General features: G+C 46.7%; 1 protein-coding gene across 1 annotated transcript in view; it reads right to left on the bottom strand.

The window, feature by feature from the left end:
• COL20A1 (collagen type XX alpha 1 chain) overlaps positions 1-18,026 on the bottom strand; it is a 100,514-nt gene that overhangs the window by 54,777 nt on the left and 27,711 nt on the right. Inside the window, exons 14-18 of the mRNA XM_060277347.1 lie at positions 17,849-17,988; positions 17,456-17,585; positions 15,719-15,861; positions 14,225-14,357; positions 487-629 (exon numbers count right to left, since the gene is read on the bottom strand). Of these exons, the coding sequence (XP_060133330.1) occupies positions 487-629; positions 14,225-14,357; positions 15,719-15,861; positions 17,456-17,585; positions 17,849-17,988 (689 nt within the window). The remainder of the gene's footprint in view (positions 1-486; positions 630-14,224; positions 14,358-15,718; positions 15,862-17,455; positions 17,586-17,848; positions 17,989-18,026) is intronic.

Raw genomic sequence — 18,026 nt, 5'->3', positions numbered from 1 at the left:
CAGCAAATTATTCAGTGATTAGACCCACAAAATATATGTCCAAATGTCCTCTCAGCCATGAAACTTACTGGGTGACTTTGGATCAGCCGTTACCTCTCACTTTAATTCATCTTATAGGGTTGGTTGTGAGGAGAAAATGGGTTTCCCCTCGCCTATTTTTTCCCTCACAACAAGCCTATAAGATGAATTAAAGTGAGAGGCAGCAAAATCTTTCTGTGACTCTTCTTGGGCTTTTGGCTCTGAAACTTAACATTTGGTTTGTTTGTTTTCAATAAAACATTTATTTTTCCAAAACAATAAAACTGTTAACATTTTAAAATTTGTGTTATCTTTGCATGCTATTCACGGCTGAACTGCTTCTGCATTTTAGCATAGGCAGCTCTGAGTCCTGTGTGGTTGAGGGTCACATCAATCAAGTAAGGAAGTGTCCAACAATGAAGCCACACCCCATCTCCCCAAGCTCCACCCCCTGCAAAAAAACCTTACCATTTCCTGGTGCTTGCTACCACTCTCAGGAGCATAGCTGAGTCTGTAGTGCTGCACAGCACCCTCGGGAGGATCCCAGTGGACCTGGAAGCTGCTGGGTGTTTCTGAGTCCACAAAGAGGTTGCTGGGTGGACTCTTGGCAGCTGTGCGAAAAAAAAGTGGTTGCCATGTTTAATTTCTTTATAGTCCACTGTCAATTTCAATTGCCTTCTGAATGTTTTTAATTACTTGTTTTTAACCGTTTTTTGTTGGTGATTTTAATGTTTCTTGTAAACCACCTTGCCATTTTATTAAGGTAAAGGACACCTGGACAGTTAAAGGACACCTGGACAGTTAAGTCCAGTCAAAGGAGACTATGGGGTCGCAGCGCTCATCTTGCTTTTCAGGCCGAGGGAGCTGGCGTTTGTCTGCAGACAGCTTTCCAGGTCATGTCATAGCTGCCAAGTACCCCGCTTTCCCTGGGAAACCCCCGTTTTTACTTACCATTTCCTGGTGGTCCCCCACATCACTTCGTCTCCTGTTTTTCTCCGTTATTTTCTCCTGCCGACGGCCTTTTTTTCTGATTTGCCCATTTATGGGCACCAAAAATGGCCACCGCCGGCTTCGAAAGTCGCGTCTACGCATGTCCGGAAGTGCGTAGACGTGACTTCCAGTGGTGGCGGCCATTTTTGGTGCCCATAGATGGGCAGAGTGACACCCAAAGTTGCGTCTACGCACTTCCAGGCATGCGAAGACGCGACTTTCAAAGCCGGCGGTGGCCATTTTCGGTGCCCATAGATGGGCAAAGCGACGCCGGAAGTTGCGTCTATGCAACTTCCGGTTTCATGTGGCTGCCAGTCCCAGATTCTGCAGTCCGGGACTTGGCAGGCATGGGTCATGTAGCCAGCATTAATAAACCGCTTCTACCACAGAGGTACCTATTTATCTACTTGCACTGGTGTGCTTTCAAACTGCTAGGTTGGCAGGAGCTGGGACAGAGCAACAGGAGCTCACCCCGTCACGTGGATTCGGACCACCAACATTTTATTACAATCAAGCGGTATATAAATTTTGCTAAAATAAAAGCATGGCTAGCTGGCTAGAGCACTGAAGAAAATCACTCTTTAACACTCAATTATCAGTTCAAATTACAAACTTCTTTCACATTTTTCCTCTGGTGCCTAAAAGGTGTCACTTTCCAAAGGCAGGGGGTGAGATTCTCCGACCATCAAGGCACATTACCATGATTATGATAAACTGCACGAGAACATCTCCACCCAGTGGCAGAGGAACCCTCTCCGGCACGTGGCGGGATGGGACGCCGAGGGGCGGGGCAAACTGGCCGGTGAAGCGCATGTGACATCCATACGGAGTGTGCACACACAACAACCGCACGGGCTGCCGTGCACACTCTGGACGTGATACCGCACATGTGCAGTCTGTACAGGATGCCGCACATGCGCAGTCCGTACGGGCTGCCGCACAAGTGTCATCCCAAACAGAGTGCACATGTGCAGCATCCCATACAGACTGCACATGTGTGGCATCCTGTATGGAGTGTGCATGCACAGCATCCCGTACAGTCGCCGTGCAAGAGGCAGCCTGTATGGATGCCCATATGGACGGCGCAAGAGAGTGGCAGCCCTTATGGACACTGCACAAACGACGCTCATAGTGACTGTGCGCGCCCTCGGCCACTCTACAGCTGGGGGGAGGCAGGGACCACCTTGTCACACACACACACAGAGACACACACCCCAAGTGGCACCCGGGGTGGCCCACCCCCTCCGCCCCCACTTCGTACGCCCCTGTCTCCACCAATCATTTCTGATCGTGAGCAAAGGATGACCAATTAGCATCGGTTCCACTTTCCTGCATAGCCTTGTCTGAGACATTATTCCTTTTTTTAATTTTTATTGCCTGGTCTTTGGATTCTGCAGAAGATTGTAGTGTTGTCATTCAGGCTCATGACTTGTGGGGTTTTTTTGGGGGGGGGGCAACTTCTGACCGAACTGGATGAAGATTTCAGTGAAGGCTTCCATAGTGCCTCCACTATGCCCAAAAGTTGCTTGCTGTGTAGCTCATTAGAGAACTGTTTGCTTTTCAGCTGCCAGAAATAAGAGAAAACATTGCAAATTGAGACAGGAGGTTCGGGGGGGGGGGAGGAGGCAAAAGTTACCTCTGGGGCTGGGAGTACAGGAGAGAACAAGATCTTTGAGGAGCTTGATTGTTTAGGTGAATGAAGGAAAGCTGCAGCAGTCTCTCTCTGAAAAGGAACTGCTAAGATGAGACGGGAGTCCCAAAAGACGAGTGCAAAACTGTACAGAGTGTGTCCTAAGGCGGCATGTATATTTGATCAAAGACAAAGGAAAGGAGCTTAGTAAACAACACGGGGTTCTGTGCAGCCCCGCCAGCCTCTTGAGCAAAGGGGGAAGAGCCAGCCCTTTTATCTTGTTTTACATTCTGGTGCTTACTTTCTAGAAAAGGAGTGTTCGAGTTCAAATGGGGTAAAGGCACCCAGAGCACTTATGTCCTCACCCTGGACCGGAATTCTATTTTTTTTTTAAAAAAAAAGAGTCCTCCATCAATTTCAGCTCCTTGGAGAAGATGGAACCATATCCTGGTCTATCCTGTAGGGGTCCACAGGTACCAATACAGGATGGGTGACACCTGGCTTGAGAGCAGTACATGTGAAAAGGATCTAGGAGTCTTGGTAGACCACAAACTTGACATGAGTCAGCAGTGTGATGCAGCAGCTCAAAAAGCCAATGCAATTCTGGGCTGCATCAATAGGAGTATAGCATCTAGATCAAGGGAAGTAATAGTACCACTGTATTCTGCTCTGGTCAGACCTCACCTGGAGTACTGTGTCCAGTTCTGGGCACCACAGTTCAAGAAGGATACTGACAAGCTGGAACGTGTCCAGAAGAGGGCAACGAAAATGGTCAAAGGCCTGGAAACGATACCTTATGAGGAACGGCTTCGGGAGCTGGGTATGTTTAGCCTGGAGAAGAGAAGGTTAAGGGGTGATATGATAGCCATGTTCAAATATATAAAAGGATGTCATATAGAGGAGGGAGAAATGTTGTTTTCTGCTGCTCCAGAGAAGCGGACACGGAGCAATGGATTCAAACTACAAGAAAGAAGATTCCACCTAAACATTAGGAAGAACTTCCTGACAGTAAGAGCTGTTCGGCAGTGGAATTTGCTACCAAGGAGTGTGGTGGAGTCTCCTTCTTTGGAGGTCTTTTTTGGAGGTCTTCTTTGGAGGTCTCTTCCAACTCTACGATTCTATGATTCTATGATTCTACCAGAGCATGTCTCTCTTCTCCTGAACCCCAAGGAGACACCTCCTGTTACTGGAATCTGGTGGTTGATCCATAGTCTCCTTGGGGAACCAAGAGAGTCCCCAAGGAGAGATCTCCACAGGTGGAAGTCCCATTAGCTCAAAGGAGCCAACAGCTGCAATGGCCCTTTTAACTGGCCGGGACACAGCCTTCAGAGGGTGGTGCCTCCTGTCCATCACTACCTAGCCCTCAAATAGTTGCAGCAGTCCAGCACCTTGCTGGGGCATCTTGCAAGCTTGGCCTTAGCTGCAGGAGCATCATTTGTGGTCATGAGACCATACTTTGATCTCTCTCCAAGGTGCTGACTTTGGCTTGGCTCCTGGTGCTTTCAGGCTGAATAAGAATTTTGAATGTTCCAGATCTGGAGTAAAAATTGGAAGTTATCTTGATTAAACCAGGACTTTGGATGGTTAGAATATGGGACAGCGGAAACCAGAGGAACAAGAAAGGAACAGAACTGGGAGAATTTGTTCCTGCCTAACAGCATTGGGTTGCATTCAATACAGCACTAAGCAGATTTCTCCATCAATGGTGGGTTTTCTCCTTGCGAAATGGAACTGTGCCCACTTCTCTTAAACCTGCGTGACCCCTAAATCTGTTCTGGGTTTCCCCCAAACTCTATGGCAAAGGCTGTTGTTGTTGTTGTTGTTGTTGTTGTTGTTGTTGTTGTTGTTGTTGTTATAGTAGTTCTAGCACCCCAGTCGAGAAGTCCCTTCTCAGAATTTTACGATGCAGTTCTCTGACCAAGAAACGTGTATAAAAGTGTGTATATCAGGGGGAAGTGTGCATAAAAGCACACATTTCAGTGAAAATGTGTACTTTTATGCATACTTAAAAACAAATGCATTATATTAGATGAAATAGCTTGAAAAATTTTCACAGGGACTTTGGTGTGTATTTTTTAAATTGCAAACTGGTAAAGACATATGTTGAACTGATGAGGTTTTTTTAAGAGAGAGAGAGAGAGAGAGATGGAGAAAAGTTTTGAGATAATACATTTTCTTGCTAAACCTTTGCCTGTAACGGAAATGGAAATATAAGCGTTCCTTTCCTGCTTCCAGCAGAGCCTGAGGTCATCTTTGAATGTTATACTGAAGCTTTCAATACCCCACGTGGAACCTCATTGATTCCCCTCCTTTTGTTTGCTAGTTCTCTGTTTCACTGAAGCCAAACCAAAGGATTATTGACTATATTTTGCTCTGGGCTATGGCTGCTCTCCAAGCAGCCAAGGAGAGGCAGAAGAGCTTTATGACTGGAGAAGTTGACCTCTCTCTCTCTCTCTGATGTGAAGCAGGCCAAAGGGGATAAGGTCAGCCCTGGAGTAGATAGCTCAAACTCCTTAATTCCCAAAAATTCTAATATATACATAAACTCACGAGATGTATGCCACAATCCTCTGAAAAGGTCTTCTGCAAGTGCCCCACTTTTCCAGGAGAACTTCTCATAATCTTATCCCTTTTCTGGGGAAGTAGAAGATCATCCTCTTTTCTAGGTATTAAAAACTGGGGCATCCCCTTTCTTCTGTTTTTTTCAAGTTCGGGGACACAAAAAATAATGGAGAGCAGGTTTTTTTTTTAAAAAAAAAAAAAGAGTAGTCGTCATAAAAATGTGGAATCCAAGCAAAAATATGTCATTCAATGGAAAAGATAAGTGCCTAAGCTTCCGATTCTTCTGAACAGAAGCAATCTTATGGAATACCTGCTACCAATCCCAAATTGCAACCTTTCCTACAGAGGAATAAGCTAAAAAAAAAGGGTAAAGGACCCCTAGATGGTTAAGTCCAGTCAAAGGTGACTATGGGGTTGCGGCGCTCATCTCGCTTTCAGGCCGAGGGAGCCGCCGTTTGTTCACAGACCACTTTCCAGGCCATGTGGCCAGCATGACTAAACCGCTTCTGGTGCAATGGGACACCGTGATGGAAGCCAGAGCGCACGGAAACACTGTTTACCCTCACACCGCAGTGGTACCTATTTATCTACTTGCACTGGCGTGCTTTCAAATGGCTAAGCTGGCGGGAGCTAGGACAGAGCAGCAGGATCTCACCCAGTCATGGGGATTCAAGCTGCTGACCTTCTGATTGGCAAGCCCAAGAGGCTCAGTGTTTTAGACCACAGCGCCATCTGCACAGAGGAATATGCAAAGGTCACCAAGCTCCTTTGTAGCTAACCTTTTCCCATTCAGGAAAAGGAATGGCGAGAGGGAGCAGAGGTTATTTTCTGCCCCAAAACCAGCAGTCTAGGGCAGGTCTTCTCCAGGTTGGTGTCCTCCAGATGTTTTGGACTTCCCCACCTGCTGCCTTCCAGATGTTTTGGCCTACAATTCCTGGCATTCTTGACCATTGGCCACGCTGGCTTGGGTTGATAGGAATTGTCGCTCAAAAAATCTGGCTGGGTAAGGGTGATCTATGGAGTCTTCAGCTGGAGTGCTGTATTATCCCTGACCAGTTTTACAGACAGCCTCAATATATGCTGCCATAGTCCTCAACCCTCACCATGAGGACATAAGAAAGGCCTTGATGAATCAGACCAAAGGACCATGTATCCCAGCATCGCACTGGGCAACTAGATGCTTGTGGGAAGCCTGAAAGCAGGAAGGAAGGACAATCTCGCTTCTTGTGATTTGCTTCTGGGCCAAAGCAAACAAGATGAATTTTAACAAGGAGAAATGTAAGGTACTACACTTGGGCAAAAAAAATGAAAGGCACAAATACAGGATGGGTGACACCTGGCTTGAGAGCAGTACGTGTGAAAAGGATCTAGGAGTCTTGGTAGACCACAAACTTGACATGAGTCCACAGTGTGATGCAGCAGCTAAAAAAGCCAATGCAATTCTGGGCTGCATCAATAGGAGTATAGCATCTAGATCAAGGGAAGTAATAGTACCACTGTATTCTGCTCTGGTCAGACTTCACCTGGACTACTGTGTCCAGTTCTGGGCACCACAGTTCAAGAAGGATACTGAGAAGCTGGAACGTGTCCAGAAGAGGGCAACCAAAATGGTCAAAGGCCTGGAAATGATGCCTTATGAGGAACGGCTTAGGGAGCTGGGTATGTTTAGCCTGGAGAAGAGAAGGTTAAGGGGTGATATGATAGCCATGTTCAAATATATAAAAGGATGTCATATAGAGAAGGGAGAAAGGTTGTTTTCTGCTGCTCCAGAGAAGCGGACACGGAACAATGGGTTCAAACTTCAAGAAAGAAGATTCCACCTAAACATTAGGAAGAACTTGCTGACAGTAAGAGCTGTTCGGCAGTGGAATTTGCTACCAAGGAGTGTGGTGGAGTCTCCTTCTTTGGAGGTCTTTAAGCAGAGGCTTGACAGGCATATGTCAAGAATGCTTTGATGGTGTTTCCTGCTTGGCAGGGGGTTGGACTGGATGGCCCTTGTGGTCTCTTCCAACTCTATGATTCTATGATTCCTAGAAACTGGTATTCAAGGGCATACTGTTCAGAGGTCATGATTTCTGTTGGGTCTCGCCATCCCACCTCTGTGCCAGCCTCAGCATCATGGGTAGGTATCAAATATCTGGAAATCCTAGTCATCAAAATGGTAGGTGCATTAATCCTAAAGATGTAAAAACGATAGCGTGACATGCACATTGCAAGACAATGTGGCTTCCACTTTTGTGGAGACACTCATCTCCTGTGAATGTGTCAAGGAGGAGATGAACAAATCGATCATTTGGCAGCAACTGGCATCTGGCTCAATCTGCAGCAGCCCTCGAGACACATCCCAGGAAATCCTAACAAGCTGAGGGAAAGTAAGCAGAGCTCTTGGAAGAGGGATTTGCTCTGAAAGGTCCCGCAGGCCCTGCAGAATCTTGACAACATGATTTTGACAGGTGGAAAGAAAGGTCAGGGGTTTGAGGCTGCCCAGAAGGGAACAAATGTTCCCTGGCACAAGGGGTGCCATCTGTGCCAGGCGTCTTGAATCTGCCTTGATTAAAAAAGCAAACAAGCTCTCCCTTCTCCCTCCTTCTCTTTTCAGGAGGGCTAAGCAACTTTCTCCCTTGGATTCGCAGGCAAAACTCAGCATCCAAATTCACGAGCCAAACAAGAAGAACCACAAGTCCTCAAGTGAAGTAGACAGTATGGTGAGCAATGAAAGGGAGAAGATATGGTTGGAGAATGTTTCTGGGTGATTATCATCCTTCTCGCTCTTCAATATTCCATCTACCTTACAGGTAACTTTGTAGCCAGGTCATTGGGTCTTTCAGATTGCCTTTTGCAAACCATTAAGCCAGTGTTTCCCAACCTTGTGCCTCCAGCTGTTTTCGGACTACAATTCCCATCATTCCTGACCACTGGTCTTGCTAGCTAGGGATGATGGGAGTTGTAGTCCCAAAACATCTGGAGGCACAAGGTTGGGAAACACTGCATTAAGCAATCTTCAGTCAAGTAAGCCACATGTTAATATTGTTACATAAATAAAATGCTTTCTCCATTGCCAAGGATTCAATTCAATTCCCTGCAAAGAATTTAGCTTCAGACTCAAAGAGCAGCTATTCTGTTCCACATCAGAAAGCCAGTCTTTGGGCAACCCTCACTTTTATTCAGAAACTTCAGTGAGAAATGTTTTCTCCTGGGACAACCAAGTGCGGGGGGGGGGGGAGGCCTGCATTGTCTTGCCTCCTGCTGAGCTTACAACTTCTGGAACACTTCAACGATGACCTTTGAAGTTCACCAATTCTTGAGAGAATCTCTCTGCCTGTTTTCAAGTGCCTCGCAAACTGAAGTTGATATCACATTTCCTTTTCCTTTTCTTTTCTTTTTTTTAAAAAACTATCCTTTTTGAAAGGACACAACCCAGAACCTTAGGGAGAGGCCGTAATTATAAGGTCGAGGAAGAGTAAATTAAACAATGGGTGCAAAACAGAAACGTATAGAATATTCCAAGATGCTTACAGCTTTTGGAAAGAAAGAAAAAAAAACTCTTTTAGGGCCTGGCAGGAGAATAAGAAACTTAGTTCAGAGAAGTAAAGAATCTTTTGTCAAAAGTTCTCATTTAACAGAAGCAGGCTGCACAACTAAGAGTAAAAGATTCTTTAAGAAAAAAATTTATAGCAGTTGGGAAGTGAGTTAGCAGCGCAGAAAACCACTTGTAGGCGCTTGAGGGAAGTATATGGGATGCTTGTTTAGTTAGTGCAAGGATTTATCCTCGCGTAGTGAAATTTTATACCCATCTAACCACACCACACCTCCCCAAAATCTGCTCTGCTCTCGGTCATATTCACTGGGCTGATTTCCTAGACATGGAACAGATAACTGAACACCAGCAATTTCCACTCGCACTTCTGACAGAATTCTGCGGCACACCTAATTAAAATGTGCAAATTTTATGCAAATCGGTGTCTCCTTTTGTCCGCTTCTTCAATGGTGCATTTCCTCTTGTTCTGGCAGTGCGCAAGCAGGCGCCCTAATCAGAAATAACCTACCGGTAAAAGAGCTTGCTGGGATTTCCCTCCCATCTGATATACTTGGCCCTTCTGGAGTGCTCTGAACACTTTGTTCTACAGGAAAACTCTTTGGCCTTGCTAGTGATTGGCAGAGTGTTTCCTCCCGCATTATGCTATTCTGAAGATTCTGTGCAAAGTTCATTCTTCTTTAATATGTATTTTTAAAAGACACTTTCAGCGGTTGCTATTTTTGCCTGTCGTGATCCATTTTGAGAACTGGAGTCGAAAAGCAGAATCTAGATAAGTAAATATGACTCAAAGCAAAGGGTGCTGGTGCCAGGATAGCTGGTAATCTGAGTCTCAGCTAACTCCCCAAAACGTAAAAACCTGGCTAAATGAGAGGAATAGAGGGTGGCTATTAAGTAGATTGTGTTCTGCTCACTGCCAGCAAAGCCATTAGTCAGGAAGTATTAATTAAGGGAGGACTTCCAGGGTGGGCCCTTTCTAACCTCTCATCCTTTTGTACCAAGCAAGGATCAGCCTCTACCTTGACACATGGTCTGGCTGGAACTTCTCTTTCATTTCTGAGAGTGCTGCTTGTGAAGGGTGATTCAGCACTCCGGATAGGCGCTCGTGTGTGTGTGTGTGTGTGTGTGTGTGTGTGTGTGTGTGTGTGTGCTCCCCTGCCTTGAAAGACTGCTGCATCATTGTAAACAAGGAGTCCACTCTGTCCAAAGACTAATCTGTCAGTGCAAATGCAACATTGAGCCTTGCAGCAAGTGGTGAGCAAGCAGATTTAATGGCTGCATGATCTAAGGTGTTGTTGTTTAGTCGTTTAGTCATGTCCGACTCTTCGTGACCCCATGGACCAGAGCACGCCAGGCACTCCTGTCTTCCACTGCCTCCCGCAGTTTGGTCAAACTCATGTTCGTAGCTTCGAGAACACTGTCCAACCATCTCGTCCTCTGTCGTCCCCTCCTCCTTGTGCCCTCCATCTTTCCCAACATCAGGGTCTTTTCCAGGGATTCTTCTCTTCTCATGAGGTGGCCAAAGTATTGGAGCCTCAGCTTCACGATCTGTCCTTCCAGTGAGCACTCGGGGCTGATTTCCTTCAGAATTGATAGGTTTGATCTTCTTGCAGTCCATGGGACTCTCAAGAGTCTCCTCCAGCACCATAATTCAAAAGCATCCATTCTTCGGCGATCAGCCTTCTTTATGGTCCAGCTCTCACTTCCATACATCACTACTGGGGAAACCATAGCTTTAACTATACGGACCTTTGTCGGCAAGGTGATGTCTCTGCTTTTTAAGATGCTGTCTAGGTTTGTCATTGCTTTTCTCCCAAGAAGCAGGTGTCTTTTAATTTCGTGACTGCTGTCACCATCTGCAGTGATCAAGGAGCCCAGGAAAGTAAAATCTCTCGCTGCCTCCATTTCTTCCCCTTCTATTTGCCAGGAGGTTATGGGACCAGTGGCCATGATCTTAGTTTTTTTGATGTTGAGCTTCAGACCATATTTTGCACTCTCCTCTTTCTAAGGTAGGGGTAGTGAATAGGTTGCTAGGTCAGGAGTATCCCAGAGCCTGAGATTTCAGGGCCCAAAGCTGGGAGTCAGGGGTGGCAGCTGGTGATTTCAGGAGAAGAGGTTCCTGGTGATGGAGGTTAATTGGGAGAGGGGAACGGAGGAGTGCAGATGTAGGCAGGGTATGTTTTGCAGCTAGCTCCTGCCAGGCTGAAGCTTGCAAGCAACGTGTGCACAGTCTTCTTTTATTTATTTATTTTAAATTAAAGGTACTCTCACCCACCTGGAGCTTCAATCCCCTCACCTGTCACCTGGACAGGCAAACCTGGACTTCAGGTCAGACCTGGAGATCTGGTAACCCTAGTAGCAAATGTGGGAGTCCAACTCCCATCAGCCCCAAGTCAACATGGTCAGGGATGGTGGGAGCTGGAGTCCAACTCTGGAAGGCACTACATTAGATGCCAGAATGGCTGCTAAATGGTTTACAAGTATGAACAGGCAGGTGTAGGAAGCTGCCTGATGCCAAGTCGGGCCATTGGTCCACCTAGCCCAGTACACTCAGTACATTTCTAGTCCAACTCTGAGGTGCTAGGACTGAACACGTGATTTTGTACATGCAGAGCAGATGCTCTGCCACTGAGCTACAGCCCTTGCCCAAAAATTGGTATCTGAAGATTTGGCACATTGCCGCTATGTCTGAGAAATCAAGGGGAGGCAAATGCTGGTGGTTTCAGGAGAAAGTGGATTTTATCCTGCGGCATTTTGGAACAATAAATGTACAACCATCTGCATTTTTTCCTCTGCTATTGTGCTTTCATCGAGAAATGTGCATGAACTGTATGCAATGCATTTTGTAAGTTTTGCATATTTTGCACAACGATAATTTAAAAAATTATTTTTAAAAGACTCCTTTTGGGGGTTGCTGTAACATGATTATCCCTCTGTACTGTGTGACTTCAGCAGCTCAAAGAAAATGTATTAAATTTTATCCCTCCTTTTTTTGCCCTTGAACTGCCAGCAAATGATTCTACACTTATACTATCATTTCATTAATCTGAAATAAGTGGCACAAGGCCTCACCCAGCCCCTTCTCCTATTCCATTCTCATATTTACTAATTCTGCCAATGGCTCACCAGCTGTCAAATAGCTACCAGGCCGTGTTCAAGGTCTTGTTCCTGGCAAATAAAGTCCTGAATGATTCAGGAACAGATTATCTGAAAGAACAAGTTCCCTTGCACAGATATGCCTGACCACTTAGGTCATCAGCAGAAAACATACTGGTAGCCTCGGTCCAGTATACCTGAAGGAGCGCCTCCACCCCCATTGTTCTGCCCGGACACTGAGGTCCAGCGCCGAGGGCCTTCTGGCGGTTCCCTCGCTACGAGAAGTCAAGTTACAGGGAACCAGGCAGTGGGCCTTCTCGGTAGTGGCACCTACCCTGTGGAATGCCCTCCCACCAGAGGTCAAAGAAAACACCAATTACCAGATCTTTAGAAGGCATCTTAAGGCAGCCCTGTTTAGGGAAGCTTTTAATGTTTGATGGATTTCTGTATTTTAATGTTTTGTTGGAAGCCGCCCAGAGTGGCTGGGGGGGGACCCAGCCAGATGGGCAGGGTATAAATATATTATTATTATTATTATTATTATTATTATTATTATTATTATTATTATTATTATTGCCCCATATACTCCAGTTTGCGATCTAGGTTGGGGAAAGCTAGTGTAGGGGTTTAAGAAAAAGTAATCTCCACTGAAACTATATATAGATCCCTATAGCATCTAGATCAAGGGAAGTAATAGTACCACTGTATTCTGCTCTGGTCAGACCTCACCTGGAGTACTGTGTCCCACAGTTCAAGAAGGATACTGACAAGCTGGAAAGTGTCCAGAAGAGGGCAACCAAAATGGTCAAAGGCCTGGAAACGATGCCTTATGAGGAACGGCTTAGGGAGCTGGGTATGTTTAGCCTGGAGAAGAGAAGGTTAAGGCAGGGGCTCCCAAACTAAGGCCCGGGGGCCGGATGCGGCCCAATCGCCTTCTAAATCCGGCCCGCGGACAGTTAGGGAATCAGTGTGTTTTTACATGAGTAGAATGTGTCCTTTTATTTACAATGCATCTCTGGGTTATTTGTGGGGCCTGCCTGGTGTTTTTACATGAGTAGAATGTGTCCTTTTATTTAAAATGCATCTCTGGGTTATTTGTGGGGCATAGGAATTAATTCATAATTTTTTTCAAAATATAGTCCGGCCCCCCACAAGGTCTGAGGGACAGTGGACCGGCCCCCTGCTGAAAAAGTTTGCTGACCCCTGGGTTAAGGGGTGATATGATAGCCATGTTCAAATATATAAAAGGATGTCATATAGAGGAGGGAGAAAGGTTGTTTTCTGCTGCTCCAGAGAAGCGGACACGGAGCAATGGATTCAAACTTCAAGAAAGAAGATTCCACCTAAACATCAGGAAGAACTTCCTGACAGTAAGAGCTGTTCGGCAGTGGAATTTGCTACCAAGGAGTGTGGTGGAGTCTCCTTCTTTGGAGGTCTTTAAGCAGAGGCTTGACAGGCATATGTCAAGAATGCTTTGATGGTGTTTCCTGCTCGGCAGGGGGTTGGACTGGATGGCCCTCGTGGTCTCTTCCAACTCTACGATTCTACGGTTCTATGAAACTTTTCGTTATGATCAGAAATGGACAAGCAAATAGCAATGCTCTTTAAGCCCTGGTGTAGCAAAATCCCAACACCTGCTCCCACTGAGCACAGCTGCATTTTGAACCAACTGCAACTTTCACACAGTCTTCAAGGGTAGCACCACATATCAACACTTTGCAGTAATCAACCCTGGCTGTTCCAACCGCATAAATAAGATCTGGGGCAACCGCTTCACAGAGAAATAGTTGTATCAGACTTGGTGCAGTTTCAAAGAAGCAGCTGTAGATTGTGATGCCGTTTCCAGACAGGATCCAAGCATCAACTAGCGCAGTCGCAGTTGCTTAGCAGCTCTCTCAAGACAAACCAGCTTCTCCCAAAAAGAACTTTTTGCAATAAGGAAAGAGGGGGGGGGATGCACTGGGAAGTGTGAGATAACCCTTGCTATGACGTTGCAACACCTCCCCACAAAACAGATCAGAATGAATGCCAGTTAAATAGCCAACGACACTGGCTGCAACCCTCAACAAACAGGTCGCCCTCAAAATGTGTGCGTATGTGAGTTAGCAGCTGGTAGTTCTGTTTCCATGCGACAGCATGACAGCATTTCCCTCCATGGTTACAGTCACGGCGACTCAGAGGCATTTTTCCAGCCACTGCTTCAAATCGCCATAGACACAGGCTGCGAGAGAGCCAGTCCCCCTCAGCCCCCAGGCATTCTGCTGCAGCACCTGACTCCCAATTATCATGGCTTTCCACTTCAATGGCACATTCATGGCTTAGTTATACGCTATCCAGCACCGTCAGGTCCCAGCTCCCAAGATCACACAGACTGCTTGTTCCTGCTCACTTACTGATCTTGTGCCGGACAGAGATGGTATCGCTCCGAGCCCCATCTCTGTAATAAGCCCATATTGAGATCTGGTACTCGGTGTTCTTTTTCAGGCCGGGAAGAATAGAAGACGCCAAATTTCCAGCAACAGACAGCTATGGGAGAGAGGAACAAAGGCAAACCGAATTCTAGGCATCTGCATAGTTGGCCGATGTTTTTATGAAGAGGAGGCTGTTGGTGCATAATGCCTTCTGGGAGTCGAACCACCACAAGTGGTGCAAAAGAGCCCTTTCCTGATGGGATCTCCTGGCCACTTAAAAACCTTTAGCAAGAAGCTTCAAAGTTGGGTGAGACTGCCAGTGCTGAGTAAGGGGGTGCTTAACCCTTTCCCCCATGGCATCATCCAGATCTCAACTTCCCCCTTGGCAATGCTGTTGGCCCCACAGTGGGAGGGGGTAGAATATAGTACTTCTCCTAATAGCATCTGGGTGGGTCAATTTAGAAAGGGGAGATCTATACACCTATTCTCACAGGTCTACTTTGCCTATCAAAATCAGAGCCTTCCCGTGTGACATAAGGTAAAGGGGCCCCTGACCATCAGGTCCAGTTGTGTCCGACTCAGGGGTTGCGACGCTCATCTCGCTCTATAGGCCGAGGGAGCCGGCGTTTGTCCGCAGATAGCTTCCGGGTCATGTGGCCAGCATGACAAAGCTGCTTCTGGCGAACCAGAGCAGTGCACGGAAACGGCGTTTACCTTCCCGCCGGAGCGGTCCCTATTTATCTACTTGCACTTTGATGTGCTTTCGAACTGCTAGGTGGGCAGGAGCTGGGACCGAGCAACGGGAGCTCACCCCGTTGCAGGGATTTGAACCGCCGACCTTCTGATCAGCAAGCCCTAGACTCTGTGGTTTAACCCACAGCGCCACCTGGGTCCCATCCCGTGTGACATATACATATATTAAATGCACTGGCAAAGGCCGCCATATTGGGCAATTTGGTATTGTTAACAAATGGAAGCATGCAAAGATACTTAGAATCATAGAATTGTAGAGTTGGAAGGGACCCCCAAGGGTCCTCTAGTCCAGCCCCCTGCAATGCAGGAATATCAGCTAAAGCAGGCATGTCAACCCTGCGGCCCTCCAGATGTTTTGGACTACAATTCCCATCTTCCCCAACCACTGGTCCTGCTAGCTAGGGATCATGGGAGTTGTAGGCCAAAACATCTGGAGGGCCGCAGGTTTGACATGCCTGAGCTAAAGCATTCATGACCGATGGCCACCCAAGCTCCAAGGAAGGAGAGTCTACCACCTCTCAAGGGAGTCCGTCCCACTGTCTAACAGTTGCTACTGTCAGAAAGTTCTTCCTGACAGTAACAACTGTCATCTATTCCAACCAGGTGGAATCTTTTGCCCAATGTGGGGCTCAAACTCACAACCCTGAGATCAAGAGCCTCATGCTCTACTGACTGACTTCACCCAGTTCAACTTACTCCGCCTTGCCCAGAGTGGCGACATACCTCCTGCGCCCTCTTTTCCCCAATCATGTTCCATTTGATCTGGTAGACAACCACATCGGACGCTGCAGATGCTTCCCATTCGAGCTGGACCTCCCCTTGCGAGAGCTCGGTGACCTTCAGGTGGCTTGGTGGGGGCACCTTTACTGAGGGAAGGAACAAAGTGAAGTTCAGCTTCTGTCCGTTCTGTCCCAGCCACAAGGAGCCAAAGCCATCTTGCCACCAAGCTAGCAGAGCAGATGGCAAGGGAGTCGAGCGGCAACCGGGCAGCTTCCTTAAGCATCACATCTTTTGCTTCTCCAGACCCCAAATGACAAAGGCCCATCCTGAAGGGCTGGTAAGTCACATTTCTGCAACCATTAATTAAAGCCTTGTTATTTCATTTGAGCGAGAAGAGAGGTTCCATTTGGCATTTGCAACTGCAAAGAAACTCAGCCAGGAAGGGCATTCAAGGAGAAAATAATTATATATTATCAAAAAGGAAAGTGGGGAGGGGGGGGGTTGGAGAAGAGATTGTTTCTCATGGATGTGCTGGAGACTCGGGAATTTTACAAGCTGATTCGTGCTCAAAGTTCCAGAGAAGCCTTGTTCCCAATTTCCAAATGGAACCGCAGAGGATTTTTTTTTTAATTTAGAAAATCAGGACAAGGAATAGATTATCTGCAACATTAAAATAGAAAGAAAGGGAAGCAGAAGACGTACTCGCTCTTGCTCTGAAGTTAATACTTAAATGAAAATATTTACATATCTCTATTAGGCTTAGTAGGCACGTACTAATATAACACATGAATGTCAGCATTTAGTTTAGTGGTGTTTATATGGAATTATATAAACTCACCTTGCAATGTTTTGTTTTTTTAAAAAAAACTTTGTATTTGACAAGTAATTTTTGTACAAGATGGCATTATGCTAATGAAGTGCATATACCTATATAAACTACTGCTTTTGCCTCTGCTTGTACAAGTTAAAACCTATCAGCAGGGTCTGCTGGTAACCTAACTGTTATTCTTGATTTCCTTCTGTGCCGGAGCATCTGCTGCAATGGGCTTCCAGCCTCGCCTTCTAATTGTCTTCCAAGGCGGAGGTTTGACCTCCGCTTCCAATTAGGAACGTATGAAATCACATCTACCATTTGGCTAACCAGCTCAGTGCTGTCAACACTGAGTGTCAGGTGGGGGTCTCTTCCAGCAATCCCTGAGGGTTGAACCTGGAACATAGGACCTGCAAAGTATGTGTTCTGCCACTGAGCTACAGCCCTTCCTCTTGGCATCCTTAGTACTTCAGCGACTACACAAACACAAGCCTTGCTCCACACGGTGGAAATATTTCCTCTCAGGGCTTGAAGACTCTGCCTCTCTCGCTGCCTCCACTGCTGCCCCAGAGCTTGAGGGTGAAGCTAATGGGAGTTGTCGTCTAGCAACACCAGAAGAACCAAGAGGTTTCACATCCCTGCCTTAAAGGCTTAGAAAAGCCTGTGGCAAGATAGACATTTCCAGCTGGAGAATCTTTGTGTCACTTTGGCTGTGGTTAACCCTGGGCTATCGACTGTGGTTAATATGGTCAATTTCCATCCTGCCAGCAAGCAGAAAGAACACAACACCTCCGATGGTGTTCCAGCTGCCCAGTTTCCAGTTATGCGTGGTTCAACATTATATAGAACTTCAGGATCCAACCGCAGCTTTGTGGACCACCTGGACTTCCTACGGCTGCATTTCCCCAAGCTGACCCACCCTTGCTTACATGTGGTGACGTTGGCCGTCACAGGGAAGGAGTCGCCTTCGTCATAAACGGAAATCACGCTGACAAAATACTGCGTCAACGATGAGAGAGGCTTCAGCACAGCAAAGGATGCATTGCCAGGAACGTCCACCTGAAAGGTAGAAAGTGTTAGGGTTGCAGAGTGTCTTCTAGTAGGGTTTCGCTGTGTGACGCCAGCAGCAGAGGCCATTAATTGCCCTCGCTGTCTGGAAGATGATATAATAACTTCTGCTCTGTAAGGAAAGTCTTTGGCATTGCCTGCACCGCTGAGTAATTGTCTCTTTGTCTCCTTCGACATGTCTAGCTAGCTGTTGTTGGTGCAGAACAACGGACCTTGTTCGGGTACTGCAAAGCGGCTCTTACAGCCTTACTCACCTCTCCAGTGTTGCTCCCCCTGCTGGAGATGTACGTTACGCGGTGCTTTTTCACGGCATGCGAAGGCGCTTCCCAGTTGACCCTGACCGAGGCATGGCTGATGTTGGAGAAATGCAAGAACTGTGGAGGGCTCAGGGCCACTGCAAGACATAACCATGGGGACTTATGGGATGTCTGC

Source organism: Zootoca vivipara, chromosome 7, assembly GCF_963506605.1.
Source record: "Zootoca vivipara chromosome 7, rZooViv1.1, whole genome shotgun sequence".
In the NCBI taxonomy this organism is placed as follows: domain Eukaryota; kingdom Metazoa; phylum Chordata; class Lepidosauria; order Squamata; family Lacertidae; genus Zootoca; species Zootoca vivipara.
This window is presented reverse-complemented; position numbering and strand designations above follow the sequence as displayed.